Source organism: Heloderma suspectum, chromosome 12, assembly GCF_057233095.1.
Source record: "Heloderma suspectum isolate Gila_16-S chromosome 12, 16-S_ref, whole genome shotgun sequence".
Taxonomy (NCBI): Eukaryota; Metazoa; Chordata; class Lepidosauria; order Squamata; family Helodermatidae; genus Heloderma; species Heloderma suspectum.
Window position 1 is genome coordinate 35,615,164 of NC_139469.1, and position 21,282 is coordinate 35,636,445.

General features: G+C 50.6%; 1 protein-coding gene across 1 annotated transcript; it reads right to left on the reverse strand.

Annotated features, from left to right (window-relative positions):
- Positions 1-3,627: 3,627 nt before the first annotated feature.
- On the reverse strand, positions 3,628-15,120 carry LOC146336823 (uncharacterized). The gene is made up of 5 exons (XM_084817888.1): positions 14,626-15,120; positions 12,811-14,530; positions 12,299-12,425; positions 12,069-12,210; positions 3,628-4,788 (listed from the first exon to the last, which is right to left on the reverse strand). The coding sequence occupies exons 1-2, from the start codon at positions 15,118-15,120 to the stop codon at positions 13,706-13,708; spliced, it is 1,320 nt and encodes a 439-aa protein (XP_084674014.1). The 3' UTR covers positions 3,628-4,788; positions 12,069-12,210; positions 12,299-12,425; positions 12,811-13,705.
- Positions 15,121-21,282: the final 6,162 nt, after the last annotated feature.

Genomic DNA, 21,282 nt, shown 5'->3' on the forward strand with positions numbered 1-21,282 from the left:
TGCTAGAGACACACATTGGGAGGGGGCTATTGCCTTTATGGCTTCCTGCTGGGCAAGACAGGCTGTTGGGCTGCCTTTGGTCTGATCCAGACAGGTGGCTCTTACATTCTCATTACAACCTGCCTGCATCCAACCCTTCCTCCAAGGAGCTCACAGCAGTATCTGTCATGGTTATTGCACATTATCCTCACAACAACCCTGTGAGGCTGACAGTGTGACTGGCCTAAATTCACCTAGCAAGTGTCATAGCTAAGTGGGGATTTGAACCCATGACTAAGTCCAGTACTTCATCCACTGCACCTGGATAAGTCTCTCAGAGACTCTCCAAGGAAGAGGCTCCTTCGCTGACAGTTACATGACACCCAGAGGGAACACAGTCTCCCTCCAGGTGACAGGTGAAGGGATTTTTGCAGCTGCTCAGGCTTGTTTTGCAGGGGGTGGGGGTGGTAGAGCAGCCCGAGTTGTCTTTCTCCCTTTGACAATTATTTTAATGAGTTGCCATCTCCGGCAGCGATCTGATACAGTGCCAACCGCATTAAATGCACAAATAATAAAATAATTTATTTCCACCCCATCAACATTCTTAAGGTTCAGAAAGCTCTCACATCATCCATGAAGCTCCAGCAGGGAGGATTGTGTAGCACGCTACTTTGCAGAAATGAATCTGTCAATAACTTTTAAAAATCCTATTAGGAAACATGACTTGGCGGCGAGAGCCAGAAGCTAAACTTTGCCGCCCTCGTTCGCAGTGGGAGAGGCAATGAAGAGCCTTCCTTCGCTAAACAAAACAACAGCAAGGATCCCCTTCCTGTGCAGAGACAGCCCAAACCCAAAGGACTAAACAGAAGATGTACCATTTAGAAAGTGCGCATTTTTTAAACTGTCGTGTTTTCTTTCTGCCAGCCCTGGGGAGAGAGGTGCTCCACAAGGCCTTGAAGCCTCTTCTCCATCCTGCACACTCGAGCGCCTGCGCAGCCTCCTCCTCACTGGGTCCTGTGATCCACCCTGAGTGGGCTACTGGGACATGGCCACCTTTGAAGACGGCGCAAAGCGCTTCAGCTGGTGCAGAATACGGCAGCAAGAGTTTCAGTCGGAACCAGGGATTCTGGACAGCCGTCTTTTCTTACCTGCACTGGCTTCCGATTCCTTTCCAGGCTCGATTCAAAGTGCTGGCTTTGACCTAAAAAACTTCTCACAACACCTCCTCCCTTCAGTGCTTTATGATCATCCACAGAGGCCTCCTCGGAGTGCCCTAACAAGCTGAGGTCTGGAGAGTGGCGGAGGGGTGCTTTTGGGTGGTGCCTCCCCCTCAGCTATGGAATGCTGTCCCCAGGGAAGCCTGTCTGGGGCCCACACTGCTGTCCTTTCAGCGCTGTTTTTTTGTTCTCCCAGGCATTTTAAGACCATGTTATTTTAGTCCCTTTGACTGATGGTGGTCTTAGCTCCTGTGATTTTATTGTATTTGACTGCATTGGTATTTCTGTGGTTAGGTTTTTATGTTGGGTTGGAACATTAGAATTCATTGTTGGATTTTGTTATTGTATTGTTATTGTTTTTAATTGAATTTATATGATGCCTAGGGAACTTGTTTAATAGATGTCTAACAAATACATATACATCCATTTCACTGGACACACCTACTAGTTTTCAAGATTTCTACAGCCATGAGGACTAGAAACTCACTTTTTTCTTACACAATGTATTGAGTTAGTTATACAGTGCCACCCACATACAAGGCCCTTTAGAAAGAATGAGAAGGTGGGTCCCTAAGCCAAGGACCTTTTAATCTAAAAAGAAACAAAACAGACAACAGGGGAAGGTGAGGGAATTGAGGTGGGGTTAATGGGGGAAGAACAGGCATTTATTACAGTTAAATATATTTAGGCTTAGTGGCTGTAGGGCATGAGGACTAAGGACTGAGCTATGTGCAACAGTGGATTGGGAGGGAGGGAGGATTGCGAGCATCGCTTCCACATCCCACTTGCTGGTAGCCAAGAACTCAGCAGTTGCCTCTAAGCTGACACACCAAGCTGACAATCTCGGGTTCGGACCAGGCTTCAGGTGTGCAGCACGAGCTGCTGAGTGTGCTCAGAGGTGCACCTCTGCCCACTGCACGTCTCCACTCTCTTCCCACACGCATAGGGTCAAAGGACTTCAAGTTAGGGTACTTGCTTCACTTTGATGTTGCTGCCCGTTCCTTTCCTTCCTCTTGCTTTGCACTGCTGTACTCTTGATGTGCTTTGGGGATGCTTTTGCCTCGCAGCAGAGGGGCCAGGTGGCCAAATGGTGGCCCACGGGCTACATCCAGCCCCCTCCTCCTCCTCATTGCTGTCCAGCAGCCAGACTTTCTAGATCAGAGGGAGCACTGGGAAGAAGTTTGACCAGGATGCACCAGTAATTTGCAGTTGATTTTAAAGGGTTTCTGACTTCCAGTTGTTTAACAATGACAGCAACAAAAACACCCCCCCCCCCCGCTAAATTAGGCTTGCGGAGTGGGGAGGTACCAAGAGTGGATTTTTGTGTGAAAGGATTGAGCTCAGTTCTGATAATGAAATTCTTGGTCTGAGCTGCATGCTCAGAGTTCCTTGTTGTGTGTCGTCCCCCCCCCCCCCCAGTGATGTTGTTCACACTGCCACTTGGAACACTTTTAAGTAGCTACTGTATGGTAGGTAAAGCATCTGTTTTTTTCCCCCTTCCCCCCAGGCAAAATATAGTACATGGGAGCACGGACAATTACCCTTTCATAAAGCACCAGGTGAGGAGTTCAATATAGGGGTGGACGAAAGTCACTTACCTGTCCTCGAAGGACGTTCGCGGTGGGGGGGAGGCGCTTCACTGGTCCCCCCGTGAAGTTCAGGCCGGGGGGGGGAGGCTTCCCGCCTCGGCCCGGCCGAAATTCAGGCCGGGGGGGAGGCTTCCCGCCTCGCCCCGGCCGAAATTCAGGCCAGGGAGGAGGCTTCCCGCCTCGCCCAGCCGCGAACGCGAAAGTTTAAAAAAAAAAAAAAACGCCCCCTGATAGGCTACGTGACGATTCACGTAGCCTATCACGGCTAGATCTGCAAAGTCAGCCGTGATAGGCTACGTCAATCGTCACGTAGCCTATCACGGGTGACTTAAAAAAAAAAAAAAAAAGCGCGTATGCAAATAGTGGCCCCCATAGGGAGCCGCCATTCGCGTTCCTTATTTAGTCGCTGTAGTCTACGTAAATGTTTACGTAGACTACGGCGAAAATAAGGGCAACGCAAATAGCGTTGCCCTTATTTTTGCCGTAGTCTACGTAAATCTTTACGTAGACTACAGCGACCAAATAAGGAACGCGAATGGCGGCTCCCTATGGGGGCCGCCATTATCCGTACACACTTTTTTTTTTTTAAAGTCACCCGTGATAGTCTACGTGACGATTGACGTAGCCTATCACGGCTGACTTTGCAAATCTAGCCGTGATAGGCTACGTGAATCGTCACGTAGCCTATCAGGGGGCGTTGTTGTTTTTTTCTCTTTCATTGCAATGGTGGCGGCGGCAGCCGGTCAAAAGACCGGCTGCCGCTCCCGCCCCGCTCGAACACCCGCCGAACCGCCGGCCGGACCCGCCACCGGGAGGGACATTCGGCGAAGGTAAGTCCCGTCCCGGGGAGGTGCGGGGGGCGGGGGGGGTGCGGAGGATTTCTCCCCGAAACTTGTTCGGGGGGCCGAACACGTTGGCGCTCGGCCCCCCGAAGTTTCGGGGAGAAATTCTCCGCCAACCCTAGTTCAATAGTAGCCAAGTGCCTGGGCAAGAAGAGCCAGTGACTAGCATGTGAATGGAAGGCCGGCCCGGAGATGTGGCCGCTTTGCTGTTGCCCTTTTCTGTCTTCCTTGTCTTGTGGCTGCTGGGCTCTTTCTTCATCCTGCTCTCTCACTCCAGTCTTCGCTTTCCTCCTCTCTGGGCAAGGGGTTCCTCCATAGCCCGAGCCTCAGCGTCCGTAAAGGGAAGGAGGGGCCACCGTGAGCTGGATAGTGAGTAGCACAGCAGGTGCTTTGTCCTCAGGACAAAGCCAGGCACTTTTTTTGTCCTCAGACTTTGGCTTCCAAGGAATCCCTGCACACACATGCGCATGCACACACATCATTAAGCCTGAAGCAGGCCTGGGAAATTGCATTCCCACTTGTGCAACACCTTCTGCCTTGAATTTCGAAGTGCTGGGCTCAAGTTTAAGGTGCCGATCTGCAGAGCATCTGCGTGATCGTTGCTGTTGCTGCTGGCTATTTGCTGGCTTTCAAATGATCCCTGGGGGCAGCCCTGAATTTCCTCTGAAACCTCTCAGGGGCCTCCCCAGCGAGAAGCCAAGAACAAGCTTCCCTGAAAGCCCTGGTGCCCATCACTGACAGCCTCCCTTGACCACACACAGCTGCAGAGGAGCGTGGCAGGAGATGTCCTAGGGTACATTCTCACGTCACAGAAAGAGATGATGTGCCTGGCCAGCACCATGAGTGTACCCAAATCTTCGGCAGCCTGTAGCAGTTCCATGGCAGAGCAGCTGAATAGGGTGCAGAGGAGGTCTGGCCAATGGGCCATTGCTTCCTGAAGGGAGGTGTAGCGTATATGCCTCTGAAGTGGGGGGAAGGAGCAGGAATTAGAGTTGCACATCCAGTCTGGACGAAGCCCAACTCAGAAATCTAAGTGGACTCCCTTGGAGCGATTTGGAGCGATTCCTGCTTTGTCCAAGGCAACAGCCAGTCTCAATGAGCCCAGGAGCTGGAAGGCACAGGGTGGCTGGGCGATCGATCCAGCGAGGGATCTGACAGGAGCTGGGTAAGAGATGGAAAGCCCCATCAACCCCTCACAGATGTATATATTATTTATTTAAAATATTTCTTGGCTGCCTTTCAGGGCGGGAGCCCCCCCAAGGTGGCATGCAGCAATAAAACTCAGATAATAAAAACCGATACAGTAATAAAACAGTAAAAACAGAAATAGTAGCAAGCATCCTAAAAACATCCTAAAAACACCAGCATAAAAACAAAACCTATTGCATAAAACTGCAGCTACAACCGAGTCAGATAAAACATAATCATGGGAAGGCCAGAGTAAAGTAGGAGGTTTTCAGGGCTTTCCTAAAAGCCTGCAAAGGAGGCACGCTTGCAAGGGAGCCCGATGGCAGGGGTGCCTCTGAGCACAGGCAGTGGCAGAGCAGCTCAGAGTCCGAAGAGGAACCGCAAAACGTGGGGAAGGGACGTTCCCAGACTCTTCCAGACAGGGAGAGACAGATTCCTCAGTTTTCAATAGTCCAGCTGGACGGAGAGGGCTTCTCTTCACACAACCCTGTGAGAGATAGCGAACAGGGAGAGGTGGGGCATGGAGAGCCTGAATCCTTAGATGCCAGGCGCAGACGCAGAGCCGAGAGAGAGGTGGCAGGGGCGGAGCTTAGACAGTCTGCCTGATTGGCCCGGCGGGAACAGCTACGCGTAGAGACCTCACGGGAGAGAGGGAGATCCCACCCCACCCCTTAAGTGAGGATAGCCTGCCCGCCTTTTCTCAAACGGTGGGCAGCTTTCAACATGGGTAGCTTCCCCTTGAACTCCCTGAAGGCTTTTCCTTTGTAGACTGAGAGTTACTGATAATTTGCATCTGTATGACCCATGGAAGTAAAAGAGTAAAGAGCCATGGAGAGAAGCCTCTTGTCTGTGTTTTTGATTTGGCTTTTGAAGTTCAGCAGAAACAAAAGGGAATCCTGACACCCGCTCCCTGAGCACGAGGAGCCCCAGTGACAAAGCCTCAGCAAACAAGCGAGTTAAGCCATGGGGCCAGGGCGAGGTAAGTGGAATTGCTTTTGTTGTTGTTTTCTTGTTGTTGTTGTTCAGTCGTTCAGTCATGTCCGACTCTTCGTGACCCCATGGACCAGAGCACGCCAGGCCTTCCTGTCCTGCGCTCTCTCCCGGAGCGTGCTCAAGTCCATAAACATTGCATCAGTGATGTTATCTAGCCATCTCATCCTCTGCCGTCCCCTTCTCCTTTTGCCTTCAGTCTTTCCCAGCATCAGGGTCTTTTCCAGAGAGTTTTCTCTTCGCATTAGGTGGCCAAAATATTTGAGCTTCAGCTTCAGTATCTGTCCTTCCAATGAGCAGTCAAGGATGATTTCCTTTAGGATGGACTGATTTGACCTCCTTGCAGTCCAGGGGACTCATAGAATCATAGAATAGTAGGTTTGGAAGGGGCCTACAAGGCCATCGAGTCCAATGCAGGAATCCAAGTCAGAGCATCCATGACAGATGGCTGTCCAGCCTCGTCTTGAAGGCCTCCAGTGTGGGAGAGCCCACCACCTCCCTAGGTCATTGGTTCCATTGTCGTACTGCTCTAAAAGTTAGGAAGTTTTTCCTGATGTTCAGCCGGAATCTGGCTTCCTGTAACTTGAGCCCAGTATTCCGTGTCCTGCACTCTGGGATGATCAAGAAGAGATGCTGGCCTTCTTCTCTGTGACAACCTTTCAAGTACTTGAAGAGCGCTATCATATCTCCCCTCAATCTTCTCTTCTCAAGGCTAAACATGCCCAATTCTTTCAGTCTCTCTTCATAGGGTTTTGTTTCCAGTCCTCTGATCATCTTTGTTGCCCTCCTCTGAACCCTCTCCAGTTTGTCTGCATCCTTCTTAAAGTGTGGTGCCCAGAACTGGACACAGTACTCCAGATGAGGCCTAACCAGTGCTGAGTAGAGGAGAACTAGTACTTCCCGGGATTTGGAAGCAATGCTTCTATTAATGCAGCCCAAAATAGCATTTGCCTTTTTTGCAGCCACATCACATTGTTGGCTCATATTCAGCTTGTGATTGACAACAATTCCAAGATCCTTCTCGCTTGTCGTGTTGTTGAGCCACATATCCCCCATCTTGTAACTGTGCTTTTGGTTTCTTTTTCCTAGGGGCAGAACTTACCCCTATTAAATGTCATTCTGTTGTTTTCTGCCCAGCGCTCCAGTCTATCCAGATCACTTTGAATTTTGTTTCTGTCTTCCAAAGTATTAGCTATCCCTCCCAAGGTTGTGTCATCTGCAAATCTGATCAGCATTCAAAGTTGAAGAGCACTGGGCCCAGGGCTGAGCCCTGTGGTACCCCACTCGTTACCTCTCCCCAGTTGGAGAAGGTCCCATTGATAAGCACTCTTTGAGTCCGATTCTGTAGCCAACTGTGGATCCACTGGATCGTTGTTTCATCTAGCCCACTTTGTGCTAGTTTGCTCATCAGGATATCATGGGGCACTTTGTCGAAGGTTTTGCTGAAGTCGAGGTATATGATGTCTACAGCATTCCCACGGTCTACAAGGGGTGTTACTTGATCAAAAAATGAGATCAGATTTGTCTGGCAGGACTTGTTTTTGACAAATCCATGTTGGCTTCGAGTAATCACTGAATTGTTTTCAAGGTGCTTACAGATGGATTGCTTTATCATTTGCTGCAGAATTTTCCCAGGGATTGATGTCAGACTGACTGGTCTGTAGTTCCCAGGTTCCTCCTTCTTACCCTTTTTGATGATAGGGACAACCTTAGCCCTCCTCCAGTCATCTGGCACTTCACCCGTCGCCCATGATTTCTCAAAGAGAATAGACAGCAGTTCTGAGAGTTCTTCTGCCAGTTCCTTTATGACTCTAGGGTGCAGTTCATCTGGCCCTGGAGATTTGAACTCATTCAAAGTAATTAGGTGCTCCTTGACCATATGCCTATCAATCTCAAGGTGCAATCCTGCCCCTTCAGCCTGCACTTCGCCTTTGCGAGGGGGGTCATAGACCCTCTTTTGGGAGAAGACTGAGCCAAAGTAGGAATTGAGCACCTCTGCCTTTTCTTTGTCATCTGTTATCGTTTTGCCATCCTTATTTAATAGATGAACCACCATTTCTTTCCTCTGCCTTTTACTATGCACGTAGCTGAAGAAAGCCTTTTTGTTGTTTTTAGCATCCCTCGCTAACCTCAGCTCGTTCTCAGCTTTAGCCTTCCTGACACCATCCCTGCAGTTCTGTGCTACCTGCCTGTACTCTTCCTTTGTTACTTGGCCTTCTTTCCACTTCCTATATGTGTCCTTTTTTGTTTTCAGGTCATCCCTAAGCTTTTTGTGAAGCCACACGGGCTTCTTCTGTTGTCTTCCACCTTTTCTTCTTGTTGGAATTGTTTGTGATTGTGCCTTGGGAATTTCCTTTTTTAAAAGCTCCCACCCATCTTGGACTCCTTTTCTCGTTAGTGTCACTTGCCATGGGACCTTCCTGATCATTGTTCTGAGTTTATTAAAATCAGCTTTCCTGAAATCCAGGGTACGCGTAAGGGTCTTCTCCAGCACCACAGTTCGAAGGCATCAGTTCTTTGGCGCTCAGCCTTCCTTATAGTCCAGCTCTCACAGCCATACGTTACTACTGGGAAAACCATAGATTTGATTAGACGGACCTTTGTCGGCAAGGTGATGTCTCTGCTTCTTACTATGCTGTCTAGGTTTGCCATAGCTTTCCTCCCAAGGAGCAAGCGTCTTTTAATTTCATGGCTACAGTCACCGTCTGCGGTGATCTTGGAGCCCAACAAAATAAAATCTGTCACTGCTTCCATTTCTTCCCCTTCATTTATTTATTTATTTATTTATTTATTCCATTTATACCCTGCCTTTTTTCCTCTTGCAAGGAACCCAAGGCGGCTTACATTATCCTCCTCCTCTCCATTTTATCCTCACAACAACCACCCTGTGAAGTGGGTTGGGCTGAGAGTCTGTGACTGGCCCAAAGTCACCCAGTGAGCTTCCATGGCCGAGTGGGGACTAGAACCCGGATCTCCCAGCTCCTAGTCCAACATTCTTGCCACTACACCACACTGGCTATATGCCAGGAAGTGATGGGGCCAGATGTCATGATCTTCGTTTTTTTAATGTTGAGTTCCACACCAGCTTTTGCACTCTCCTCTTTCACCCTCAACAAGAGGCTCTTTAGATCCTCTTCGCTTTCTGCCATTAGGGTGGTATTGTCTGCGTATCTGAGGTTGTTGATAATTCTCCCGGCAATCTTAATTCCGACCTGTGATTCATCCAACCCGGCGTTTCTCATGATGTACTCTGCATATAAGTTAAATAAGCAGGGCGACAATATGCAGCCTTGTCGTACTCCTTTCCCAATTTTGAACCAATCGGTTGTTCCACGTCTGGTTCTTACTGTTGCTTCTTGACCCTTGTACAGGTTTCTCAGGAGACAGGTAAGGTGGTCTGCTAGTCCCATCTCTTTCAGAATTTGCCACAGTTTGTTGTGATCCACACCATCAAAGGCTTTAGCGTACTCAATGAAGCAGAAATAGACGTTTTTCTGGAATTCTCTTGCTTTCTCCATGATCCAGCGAAAGTTGGCAATTTGATCTCTAGTTCCTCTGCCTCTTCGAAACCCAGGTTGTACTTCCGGTAGTTCTTGGTTCGCATACTGCTGAAGCCTAGCTTGTAGGATTTTGAGCATCACCTTGCTGGCATGTGAAATGAGCGCAATTGTATGGTAGTTTGAACACTCTTTGGCGCTGCCCTTCTTTGGAACTGGAATGTAAACTGACCTTTTCCAGTCTTGTGGCCACTGTTGAGTGTTCCAGATGTGTTGGCATATTGAGTGCAGCACTTTAACAGCATCATCTTTTAGGATTTTAAATAGCTCAGCTGGAATACTGTCATCTCCGCTAGCTTTGTTGTTAGTAATGCTTCCTAAGGCCCACTTGACTTCACTCTCGAGGATGTCCGGCTCAAGTTCAGTGACCGCACTATCATGGCTATCAGGGACATTCAGATCTTTCCTGTATAGTTCTTCTGTGTATTCTTGCCACCTCTTCTTAATCTCATCTGCGTCTGTTAGGTCCCTGCCTTCTTTGTCCTTTATCATGCCCGTCTTTGCACAAAACGTTCCCTTGAGATCTCCAATTTTCTTGAAGAGATCTCTAGTCTTTCCCATTCTGTTGTTTTCCTCCATTTCTTTGCATTGTTCATTTAAGAAGGCCTTCTTGTCTCTCCTTGCTGTTCTCTGGAACTCTGCATTCAGTTGGCTATATCTTCCCCTTTCTCCCTTGCTTTTCGCTTCCCTTCTTTCCTCAGCTACTTGTAAAGCCTCATCAGACAGCCACTTGGCTTTCTTGTATTTCTTTTTCTTTGGGATGGATTGAGTTGCTGCCTCCTGATCAATGTTATGGACCTCCGTCCAGAGTTCCTCAGGCACTCTGTCTATCAGGTCTAATCCCTGAAATCTATTCCTCACCTCCACTGTATATTCATAAGGGATATGATTGAGGTCATACCTGAATGGTTTAGTGGTTTTCCCTACGTTCTTCAATTTAAGCCGAAATGTTGCGATACGAAGCTCATGATCTGAGCCACAGTCAGCTCCAGGTCTTGTTTTGACTGACTGTATTGAGCTTCTCCATCTTTGGCTGCAAAGGACATAATCAATCTGATTTCGATATTGACCATCTGGTGATGTCCATGTGTAGAGTCACCTCTTGTGCTGTTGGAAAAGAGTGTTTTCAGCGTGTTCTCTTGGCAAAACTCTATTAGCCTTTGTCCTGCTTCATTTTGTACACCAAGGCCATGCCTGCCTGTTATCCCGGTGATTTCCTGACTTCCTACTTTAGCATTCCAATCCCCTATGATGCAGAGGACATCTTTTTTTGGTGTTAGTTCTAGAAGGTGTTGTAGGTCTTCATAGAACCGATCAACCTCAGCTTCTTCGGCCTCAGTGGTTGGGGTGTAGACTTGAATTACTGTGATGTTGAATGGTTTGCCTTGGATTCGTACTGAGATCATTCTATCGTTTTTTAGATTGTACCCCAGTACTGCTTTTCCCACCCTTTTGTTGACTATGAGTGCTACTCCATTTCTTCTAAGGGATTCTTGCCCACAGTAGTAGATGTGATGGTCACCTGAATTAAATTCGCCCATGCCTGTCCATTTTAGTTCGCTGATTCCCAAGATGTCGATGTTCGATCTTGCCATCTCATGTTTGACCACCTCCAGCTTACCTTGATTCATTGATCTGACATTCCAGGTTCCTAAACAATATTGTTCTTTACAGCATCGGATTTTCTTTTCACCACCAGACACATCCACAGCTGAGTGTCCTTTTGGCTTTGGCCCAGCCGCTTCACTCTTTCTGGCGCTACTTGGAAATTGCCTCTGCTCTTCCCCAGTAGTATATTGGACACCTTCCGACCTAAGGGGCTCATCTTCCGGCGTCATATCTTTTAGTCTTGTGATACGTTCCATGGAGTTTTCTTGGCAAGAATACTGGAGTGGGTTGCCATTTCCTTCTCCAGTGGACCACACTTTGTCAGAACTCTCTGCCATGACCTGTCCGTCTTGGGTGGCCCTGCACAGCATAACTTATGGCTTCACTGCGTTATGCAAGCCCCTGCTAAAATACCTCAGGTAACAATTAAAAATGGATAAATAGCAGCTGAAGCCAAAACAAGGCACAGCTAAATCCCAAAGGGTTAACCCCTTACAAACTAATGAGAGAGCTAAATATCAGGGGGGGATCCAGCTAGAGCTTACAGGATCCAGCTAGAGTTTACCTTGCATTAACAAAGACCCCTGAATGTCTGAAAAGAACCTGAGCCCCCACTCTGTGGAATTCCCTCCCAAGTGACCTCCACCATGCCCCCTCTTTGATGAGCTTCTGCTGGGCTTTGAAAATCTGGCTGTTCAGGTGGGCATGTGGGGTGGGTTAGGGGTTTGCTTTTGTTTTTGAGCAATGTTGTTTTGTTCAGTTGATTATGTAAATTTGCTGTATTTTGGCTTGTTATTTGTATTGTATGCTGCCTAGAGTGGCCAGGTGGATTGCTAATAAATGTAATAAACAAACAAACAAACCTCAGCTGCATATTTTAAACTAACCCCAAGCTTAGAAGGAGAGAATAAGAGTCTGCTTAAAGCAGGAAGAAGTCCAGGCTAGCTTCAGATTGGGCTCAGTTTAAGCTTTAAGGCTTTAGGCCTTAAAGAGCAGTTCTCAAAATAAAGCAAGGGCTCAGCATATCATTTAAGTTTTAAAAAACACCCATGAAAAGGATCCAGACCTTGCAAGCCACAGCCTTCCCAAATCACCTACCCTGTGTCTGCTGTCTCCTCCAAAAATGCATTGAATAGAGGATCTCCCCTCAATAGGTCTCCAACTGTGCAAGCTTAGCAACAGGACAAGGAAGCCAGGGCAGTTGATTCTTTCCTCCCCATTCTGTACTCACAGTAAATAGCTGTAAATAAATAACTATAAATAATTTCCCCACCTTCTCGTAGTAAACAACTAAATTTTCCAGGGAAACCACACCCAAATAAAAGTACCTGAAAGCTTGTCACTGAGAGGAAGGCCAGGATCTCTTCTCCATCATCCCAGAGTGCAGGACACGGAATCATGGGCTCAAGTGACAGGAAGCCGGATTCCGGCTGAACATCAGGAGAAACTTCCTGACTGTGAGAGCAATACGACAATGGAACCCATTCCCAGGGAGGCGGTGGGCTCTCCCACGCTGGAGGCCTTCAAGACGAGGCTGGACAGCCATCTGCCAGGGATGCTCTGACCTGGATTCCTGCACTGCGCAGGGGGTCGGGCTCGATGGCCTTGTAGGCCCCGTCCAACCCTACTGTTCTATGATTCTATGCCCAACGTAACACCAATTTTCAAAAAGGGATCCGGGGGGTGTCCAGGAAATTACAGGCTGGTTAGCTTAACATCTGTTCTGGGTAAACTGGTTGAAGGCATTATTAACGATAAAATTAGTAAGCATACAGAAGGGCAAGCCCCGCTGAAAAAGAATCAACACGGCTTCCACAAAGGTAAGTGCTGTCTCACAAACCTTTGAGTTCTTTGTGAGTGTCAGTAAACACGCAGACAAGGGTGTTCCGGTAGACGCTGCTTGCCTGGCCTTCCAGAAGGCTTTCGACAAAGTCCCTCACCGAAGACCCCTGAACAAGCTTGGCGGTCATGGAACACGAGGCCAGGTCCTCTTATGGCTCAGCATCTGCTTGAAGAACAGGGCCCTGACCTCTGACTGCCCCCCGTGCGGCCCGGCCTCCGCCTGCCGAGGACGCGCGAAGAGCCCTGCCGGGTCAGGCCACGGCCCGCCCAGCCAGCGTCTGGGCACCCAGCGGCCGGTGAGCTGCGCGGAAACCCACAGCCGGGCAGGAGCGCGGCAGCGCCGCAGCGCCCCGCCCGCGTCCCCGGCAAGGGGCGCGGCCGCCACGGCCTCCGGCCGCCCGGGTTAGGCGCCTGCCCGTCCCGCGCGAAGCCACCCGGCCCCGCCAAGGCGGCAGCGCCCCGCGGCAGCGCACGGCGGCGCCCTCCCGCTCAGCTGCCTCCAGCCCTCGCCACGCGGCTTCGCGCGGCGGCCCCCGGAGCGGCCGGGCCACGAGCCCCGCGAGCGGCTTGACCCGCACAGCAGCGCCTCGCGCCGGCTCCCGGCGCCCGCTGCTGGCCAGTCGCGGGAGCGCCGCGCCGCCTTTCGCCGGAGCCGCGCCGAGCCGGCCCCCGCGGGCGGGGCAGCGGGCGCCTCCCGAGGGCGCGGCGTCCCCCGGCGCCAGCCCGGAGGGGGCCGCGGACGAGGCGGCCGCGCCGGCGGCAGCGTCGCCCAGACGGGCGCCGCCGCGGGGAGCAGGAGCAAAGCCGGCGCGCGGCGGCGGCGCCCCGGCCCGGCCCGGCGGCGCTCTGCCTGCGGTCCGGGCCGGCCCGCGGCGGCGAGCTTTCGCGCGCCGTCAGCCCGAGGGCGCGGAAGGCGGCGGGGCGGGAGCGAGGCCTCCCTGGCCGGCGCTGAGGCGGCGCAGGCAGCCGAGCTCGGCCCGCCAGGCGCGCGGCGCGGGAGCGAGAGGCGGAGCGCGGTCGCGCCCGCGCCTTCGGGAAGGCCTCTTTGCCGCGCCCCTGGTCCCGCGCAGGGGCTCGCGCCGCTGGAGGCGGCACGTGCTGGGCTCGGCGCCCCGGGCGCCCTTCCCCGCTGCGGCAGCGGGGCAGCGGAGCGGGCGGCGCCGGCGGGGCGAGCAGGCCGGCGGGGCAGGCACAGGCGAGGCCCTGGGCCCGCTCCTGCGGCCCGGGGGCGCCAGGCCCCTCCTAAGGCGGCGCGGGCGCGGCGAGAGGCGTCGTGAGGGTGGGCGCTGAGCTGCCGCCGCGGAGGAGGAGCGGGAGGGGAGCCGCCCGGCCGGGCTCGGGGCGCCGCGCAGGGAAGCGAAGCCCGGCCGGGGGGGGAGCGGCGGGTGGCGCGAGAGCCGGGGGCGCCTCGCGCAGGCGGGGGCCGAGGCGGGGGCGCGGACTCTGCGGAAGAGCAGCTGCCCGCGCGCTCGGCGGCCGAGTGCACCGCTGGGCGCCGCGCTGCCTGCCCGGAAAGCGGCCGCTCGCTCAGGGCGCTGGGCGGGGCAAGACAGCAGCTCTCGGGCCGCGCCGGCCACCCCGGCTGGCTGCTGCCCCGCGCGCCACGGCGCCGCCACGGCTTCCTCCACCGGCCTCGCCCGCTGGCGGGTCACCCTGGCAGCTAGGGGCTCGCGGACCCCAGGGCGCCGGCGCCAGATCTGCCCGACCCCGCTGCGCGGCTCTCAGGAGGGGCCTCTGCTGCTGGGGGTGGTGTGGAAAGGGGTGAGGCCCTCCTCCCCTGTTCCGGCTGCTTCTTGGTCTGGGCCTCCTGCACCTTCTCCATCCACAGAGCCTGGCACCTTATGCCACTGCTGGCGCTGCACAGGGTGGCCATCGTGGGTGCTCTCTCCCAACACGAGGGCTTCAAGTGGTCCGTTATGCCCCTCTTCAGTGGCTGGATCATGACACACCCCTTTGCTCTCAAGCATGGGACACCAGCCCTGGGTCCCCCAGCAACACACGGCCATGTGCTGACCTCGGTGCTTGGCCACAGGATCACCCGACTTAGGAGGGTCGTGCTGGAGCTGAGCGTTTTGGTGGCATCCAGAAAGGCCTCTAGGAGCACCACCAGCCACAGGGTGACATCCCACTGATGCCTCGATAGCATCCTGGCACCCAATACCCCCCCTGCCTTGCCACCCCATGCACTGTCCGCTCCTGCTCTGCCATGCACTCCAACATCAGAGATGTCGGGTTCTGCCTCATCCCCACACCCCGAATCATACGGTGCAGAGGGAGCCCCAAACGTGACCCATTTCTCCCACGGCATCCAACTGCCCTTGATCTCCTGCTATCTTCTAACACGCATCAATCAGGGAGCAGGTGGCGGCACATGGAAGGCCACGTTCTCCCCAACCCCTCACAATGAGGTGGAGTCCGCGAGTGATGCAGCCAGCGCTCACACACCAGCCTCCTGTACGCCTTCAGCATATTCTTCCCCACTGGCGAGCGTAGAGCCGCAGCTGAGCTGCTCCCCGCCAGCCACTCACCAGCCATCCTGTCCATGGATACCTTGATTTCTGCCACTGTCCCTGACTTCAGCGTGAAGGAGAGCCCACCTGGCCCGCCTTCCCCATCCCAGTTGGGCTGCTGGCTCCTGTCCCTGTCCCCACAGGCTCCTCCCACCAGTGTGCTGTGAAGGACAGGCAGGCCCACCCTGCAGCTGGCTGCTCCGGAAATCCGCAGAGGAGCGCGCTGGCTCCGCCTCTGCTCTCTGCGGCAGCACAGGCCCGTTCCCCCTGCAGGCCCAGTACAGGGAGGGCACCACAGTCCTCCTGAAGGTGGTGCGCGGTAGCAGACCGCAGCGTGGGACCATCCACTGCCTGAGCTGGAAAGAGAGATCCTGGGGAGTGCCAGTGTCTAATAAGCGCTCATCCCCTGCCTCTTCCACCACCGGCGGGGAGTGTCAGTCCCGCTGCTGCCTCCTCTTCAGAAGGAGCCCGCTTTGCAGTTTGGTGGGCTGGACTGGATCCCACTCCCGCAACTAGCCCCAGAGCTCAGAGGACGTTTCTTGGAGGAATGCCTGTGGCTATGGCTCAGTGGGTAGAGCATGTGCTTTGCATGGAGAAGGTCCCAGGTTCAGTCCCCGGCATCTCCAGGTTGGGCTGGAAAAACTCCTGCCTGTCCCTCACAGCACACTGGGGGGAGGAGCCTGTGGGGACAGGAGCCAGCAGTCGGTGTCTGCAGTACTGGGCTCTATGGACCAATAGTCTGACCCAGCATAAGGCTGCTTCCTAATGCCCCAAAATGCAACTGCTGCCTCTTGCAGAGGAGGGACTTTTCATCTGGGGGGCGGCGGAATGGAAGCAAGGGCAGTGGCAGAAAGGCCTAGCTTTGCATAGGACAGGATGACAGAGACATCGCTTCAGTGCTTTGTTTTATTCAAAGGCAAGTCAGGTGACACAGATCACACTTCAGAAGTCGCAGCACGAGTCCTTGTTGTTGGAGTAGACCCTTTGACAGGATTGCTACATGGTAGGGTCCAAGCAGAAGCAGAACTAAGTGCAGGGATTCAAAAATAAACTAGACAAGAAGGAGTTCCAAGAAGTAGAAAAGTTTTCCTCTCAGCTCCTACTGAAAAGAGCTCCTGGCAGATCTTGGTTCAGAAGACAAGGTTAAAACGGACAAGGCTAGAAATACAAGCACACCAGCAGAGATCAGGTCCAACAACAGAGTCTGCATTGGAAATCTCTAACGTGCAGGTATCAGCCAAACAACAGTCTTAGAAGTCACTAACAGTCCATACTGGAAGGCTTCCTGGGCAAGCAAAGAGGAAGGTACTCCATTCATGGCAAACAATAATCCATGTTCCAAAATTATATCCCACAGCAGGTTTTATCACTACAAGGTTCAATGTACAAAGGTCCAGAGTAGATGACAACTCCAAGACAGAGAACATTTCATTAGTCCAATTGATGAAAAATCCAGGCAGAAAGTGTAATAGGAAGTAAAGACTTGGGCTTTCTTCACACGAAGCTTTTATCCTGCAATTGAGATGGCTCCTTCACGGAAGTTTGTGGGCTCTTTACATGACGCCATGATCATCCAAGGCATCTCCTGCGCTAAATGCCCTTTGTTCTGTTTTTAAAAAGACTACAGATAATGAGCTATCAAATTACCCTGTTGTGTTCCGCTTCAGTTTCCTCTGTGAAAAGAGGAAAAGCGGCAAGAAGAGGTGCGAGATCAATGAAAGATAATGGAAGACTCAAGAGATGGAGAGAAGGAGGGGGAAGGAAGCAGGTGAAAAAGAGTCGTCGTGATCCTGCATTTAAAACAGAAGCAGACAGCCTCGTTTTAAATGCAAGATTTTAGGCTGGTGTAGAGATGCCCAAAGTGACTGTTCCCAGGCAGGGAACCAGACAAGGGCCCACATTTCTTATGTAGCACTAGTTGTCAGTTTGGAGTTTTCACATTACAAGATTCTTTGGAAGCACGAACAGACCAGGCAGAAAGTGTTCAGCAAATGAAAACCATTGCAGATGAGGAAGGAGAATTCTTGGCAATGGAAGATGTCAGCACCACAAAGCCTTTCCAGTGGTGTATCAGCTAATAATTGAGAGTGGTTACTAAGCCCATTATTAATATCTTAGTTCTGACAAGTGAAACTGACCCATAAGCAATTAACACATCAAAGTAACAGGTGTTTTGGTTCTGCCCTCGGGTGGACACTGACAGCTGAGACATGCCCTAAACAGCCCTCCACCTCTCTAGCTTGTTTCCCATGGAAGATCTCTCAGAAATGCAGCTGTTGATAAGGTGTAGAGATGTAAAATTTCTGGAAATGTTGAGGCCAATGAAAAAAAAATTTCCCCAGGGGATTTCGGGAAAATTGGAAATTTTAGAAAAACCGAAAAATAAGCAATACTTTTTTTTTAACATACTTTAGTGATCTAAAGTCACTTTGTTGCTTTAAGACAGCCTTTCCCAACCTGGTGCCCTCCAGATACTTTGGGCTTCAGCACCCATCAGCCTCAGGCAGCATGGCCAATGGTCAGGAATGCTGGGCACTGTAGTCCAAACCATCCAGAGAGCACCAAGTTGGGGAGGGCTCCTTTAGGAACATAAAGCAGTCTTTCTGTTCTCCTAAAATTATTTTATGTAGTTTGCTCATAAAATTATTATATTTCAAAACTTTTAAAAGTAAACTCAGTAAATTTGTAATTATTGTCTGAATAGATTAGAACTACATTAAATGACTGCTACAGCATCAGAAACACAGGACACTATAGAACAAAACCCAAGCTGTTAAGAATGCACATTTACTGTCAAGAATACACGATAAGGACTCTACTCACATGTTCGGAAACTGAGCATAAATGTCTATCAGTAAAATATACTTTAGATCAAGAATTTTAATAAGGAATGAAAAAACATACTATGCTGGGAATCTTACAGACAGGATTTAAAAATATCCATGGCTTCATTATTTCCAGACATTTTACATCTCTATTGTTTCTATAAAAGTGTTTTTATTACATAGTTTTTAGAAATCACTTTGGGGGAGTAAAGGCTGGGTAACATAAATATTTTGTCTTAAATTCTAAAAGAAAATATTTCATAATCCAAAGCTGTTCAATTTTTCAGAAAAAAAAGCACTCCTCAGGAAAAAACTCTTTTTTTCCTTAATTTTTTTCCCAGGTCTTCACATCTCAAATAAGGTCTACTTACTCTTTCGGATGTTACCCTTCTTTTTGCCCGTAATTAGCTGAGAAGTTAAACAGTGATATGCTCCCATGGCAGCCACCTTCTCACAGCTATCCTGGACTTTATGCTTTTTAAAAGCTGGAACAGACTTTGGTTCAGAGGCAGCAAGGCCCACCAGGGGCTCCTTCACACAGAGCTTTTATCCTGCAGTTGAGATGGCTCCTTCGCAGAAGTTTGCGGGCTCTTTACATGAGGCCGTGACCCTCCAGGGCATCTCCTGCACTAAATGCCCTTTGTTCCATTTTTAAATAGATAGTTGTGTTCTGCTTGAGCCCCCGCCCCACCTGTGGAGAGGAGAAGCGGCAAGAAGAGCGAGGCCAATGAAAGACAACGGAGGACTCGGATGGGGGGGGGAGTGAGTCGTCGTGATCCTGCATTTAAAACGGAAGCAGACAGCCCCATTTTAAAAGCAGGACTTTAGGCTGGTGTAGAGATGCCGGGGGGGGGGGGCAAACCTCCACAGCGCCAGCAGCTCTCTCAGGCCTCCTGTCCTACCGTAGCAATACTACTGCTGCTGAAATTCCTTGCCCACACCATGAGCTGATGTCATTGTTAGCTGTCACTTGAAAGGAACGATGCTTGGGCGCACAAAGCGATGAGATCACACAGCACTGCCTGTGTATACAAGTAATGCATATGTGGACACACAACAGAACCCACCCACAGCGCACAAGGCAGAACACTAATAAATTAAAATTAGGGGGAAATCGCATTTAACTAGGGAAGAGAAAAATTGGAAAAACTATCTGAAAATTTGGATTGGAAAACGAACTATAAAATAATAATTAAAAATGACCAATACTAACTAAAAGTAAAACTCATCTACAATGAATTCAAAGGGAAGCACACACACACAAGAAAAAGAACGAAACTACAAAGAGTAAACTGAACTTAAAAAGGAAGTTTTGTTTCCCCCCTAATAGGGAAAGGGGAGTGGGGGATAAATTATCACAAGTCTTAAGGGCAGAGAGCTAGGGAGAAAAGATCAGAAAGAACTAGCAGCAAAGATCAGGCAAGAAAACAATAGAAACAGACTTCAGTGAAGGACTCAGGGAAGAAAGAACTCAAAGGAGGAATCGGAATCAGGAATAAACTGCACTCCCTATCCCCCACCCTGCTGCAGGTGCTCATAATCAGCATTTAGACTGAGAAAGGAAACCAAAAGATGCTATTTGGAGAGGACACAGAATGTCCAAGTCCCTGAGCACGAATCAATAATGAAGCTTCATTCTAGCCCGGCCTTGGTTCTGGTGGCATCGAAGGGAAGCCTGCTTTGCCTCAGGAAGTGCCAGAAACATTCTGAAGAGACCCGATTCAGCTCAGCTCAGCTCAGCTCAGGGCTTCATCCTAATCCAATATACATCCCTAGTGAGTAGAAATGTTGCTCATGCTTATTCCTGAGTAGATATGCAGATGCTTGGTGTTTGAGGTGCTATTTGAAAGTGCTGCCGAGTGATTCCTGCTTGCTTCTGAGTAGACATGTCCTGCTTGCTTCTGAGGTGGCTTAACATCAGTGAGAACACATTTTGGCCCTGCCCACTTTGCCTTTGGCCCTGCCCACAGCTGGAGCACGACCCCACAAGACCTTCCCCAGATTGGAATTTGGCCCTTGGGATGAAAAAGTGTCCACACCCCCTGCTCTGCTATAGTGAATCTCAAAGGTGGGCTAGGGACACCAGTGGCTACTCAGCACCACAGCCTTCCCAGTGCTACCTCTTTGGCCACCCTTGCAGCATATGTGTCCAAAGGAACTCTTCCAGGGGGTGGGGGGAAGCTGCACAGTGGTGTGTCTGTAAATCACACACAAGCTTGCGCTGCTGCAATACACCTGTGCATTTTCCTTGTGTTTCTAGGCAACAAAGCATGTGCAGAGTCATATTCCATGACATTTCAAAACCTGTGCAGGATGGCAGAAAATCCTGGGAACTTAATAACACTAATACAAAAGAGTATTCTTGTCAAGATCAGGAACTCCAACGAAAATTTATTTGGAGTGAAGCACAAGTATAAGAAGGGGGATACCTGGCTTGACAATAACATGTGCAGAAAGGATCTTGGAGTTATAGGCGGTCGCAAGCTGAAGATGAGTCAGCAGTGTGATGTGGCTACAAAAAAGGCAAATGCAGTTTTAGATGTATCGATAGAAGTATAGTTCCAAAACAGTAATAGTTCCACTCTACTCTGCACTGGTCAGAACTCACCTCTAATATTGTGACCACTTCTGGACATCACACTTCAAGAAGGATTCAGATAAATTAGAATGAGTTCTCTGAAGTTCCTGATCTTGACAAGAATACTCTTTTGTATTAGTGTTATTAAATTCCCAGGATTTTCTGGGAACAAAGTGCAACAAAGATGATCAGGGGACTAGAAACTAAGTCCTATGAAGAAAGACTGATGGAACCGGGTATGTTTATCACTAAGAAGAGGATACTCCTTGGAAAAGGGTGACAGTTAGGAGAAGAAGAACTAGATGTCACTCTGCCCTGGTGGAAGCAGTGGAGCTGTGGAACCAATTCCAGGTACTTGAGGATGAGACTGGAGGACAGCCTGCAGAGGAAGTAGTACAGGGGAATCTGCATGAGAGTGAGCAAGAGGCTGAAGGCCAGTCACGCAGAGGCGATGAAACCCAGGCCTACAAGGAGAGCAGTAGTAGTGGGAGACTCCTTGCTGCGTGGGATCGAGACCCAAGTATGTCACAAAGACCCGTGGACTCGCTAGGTATGTT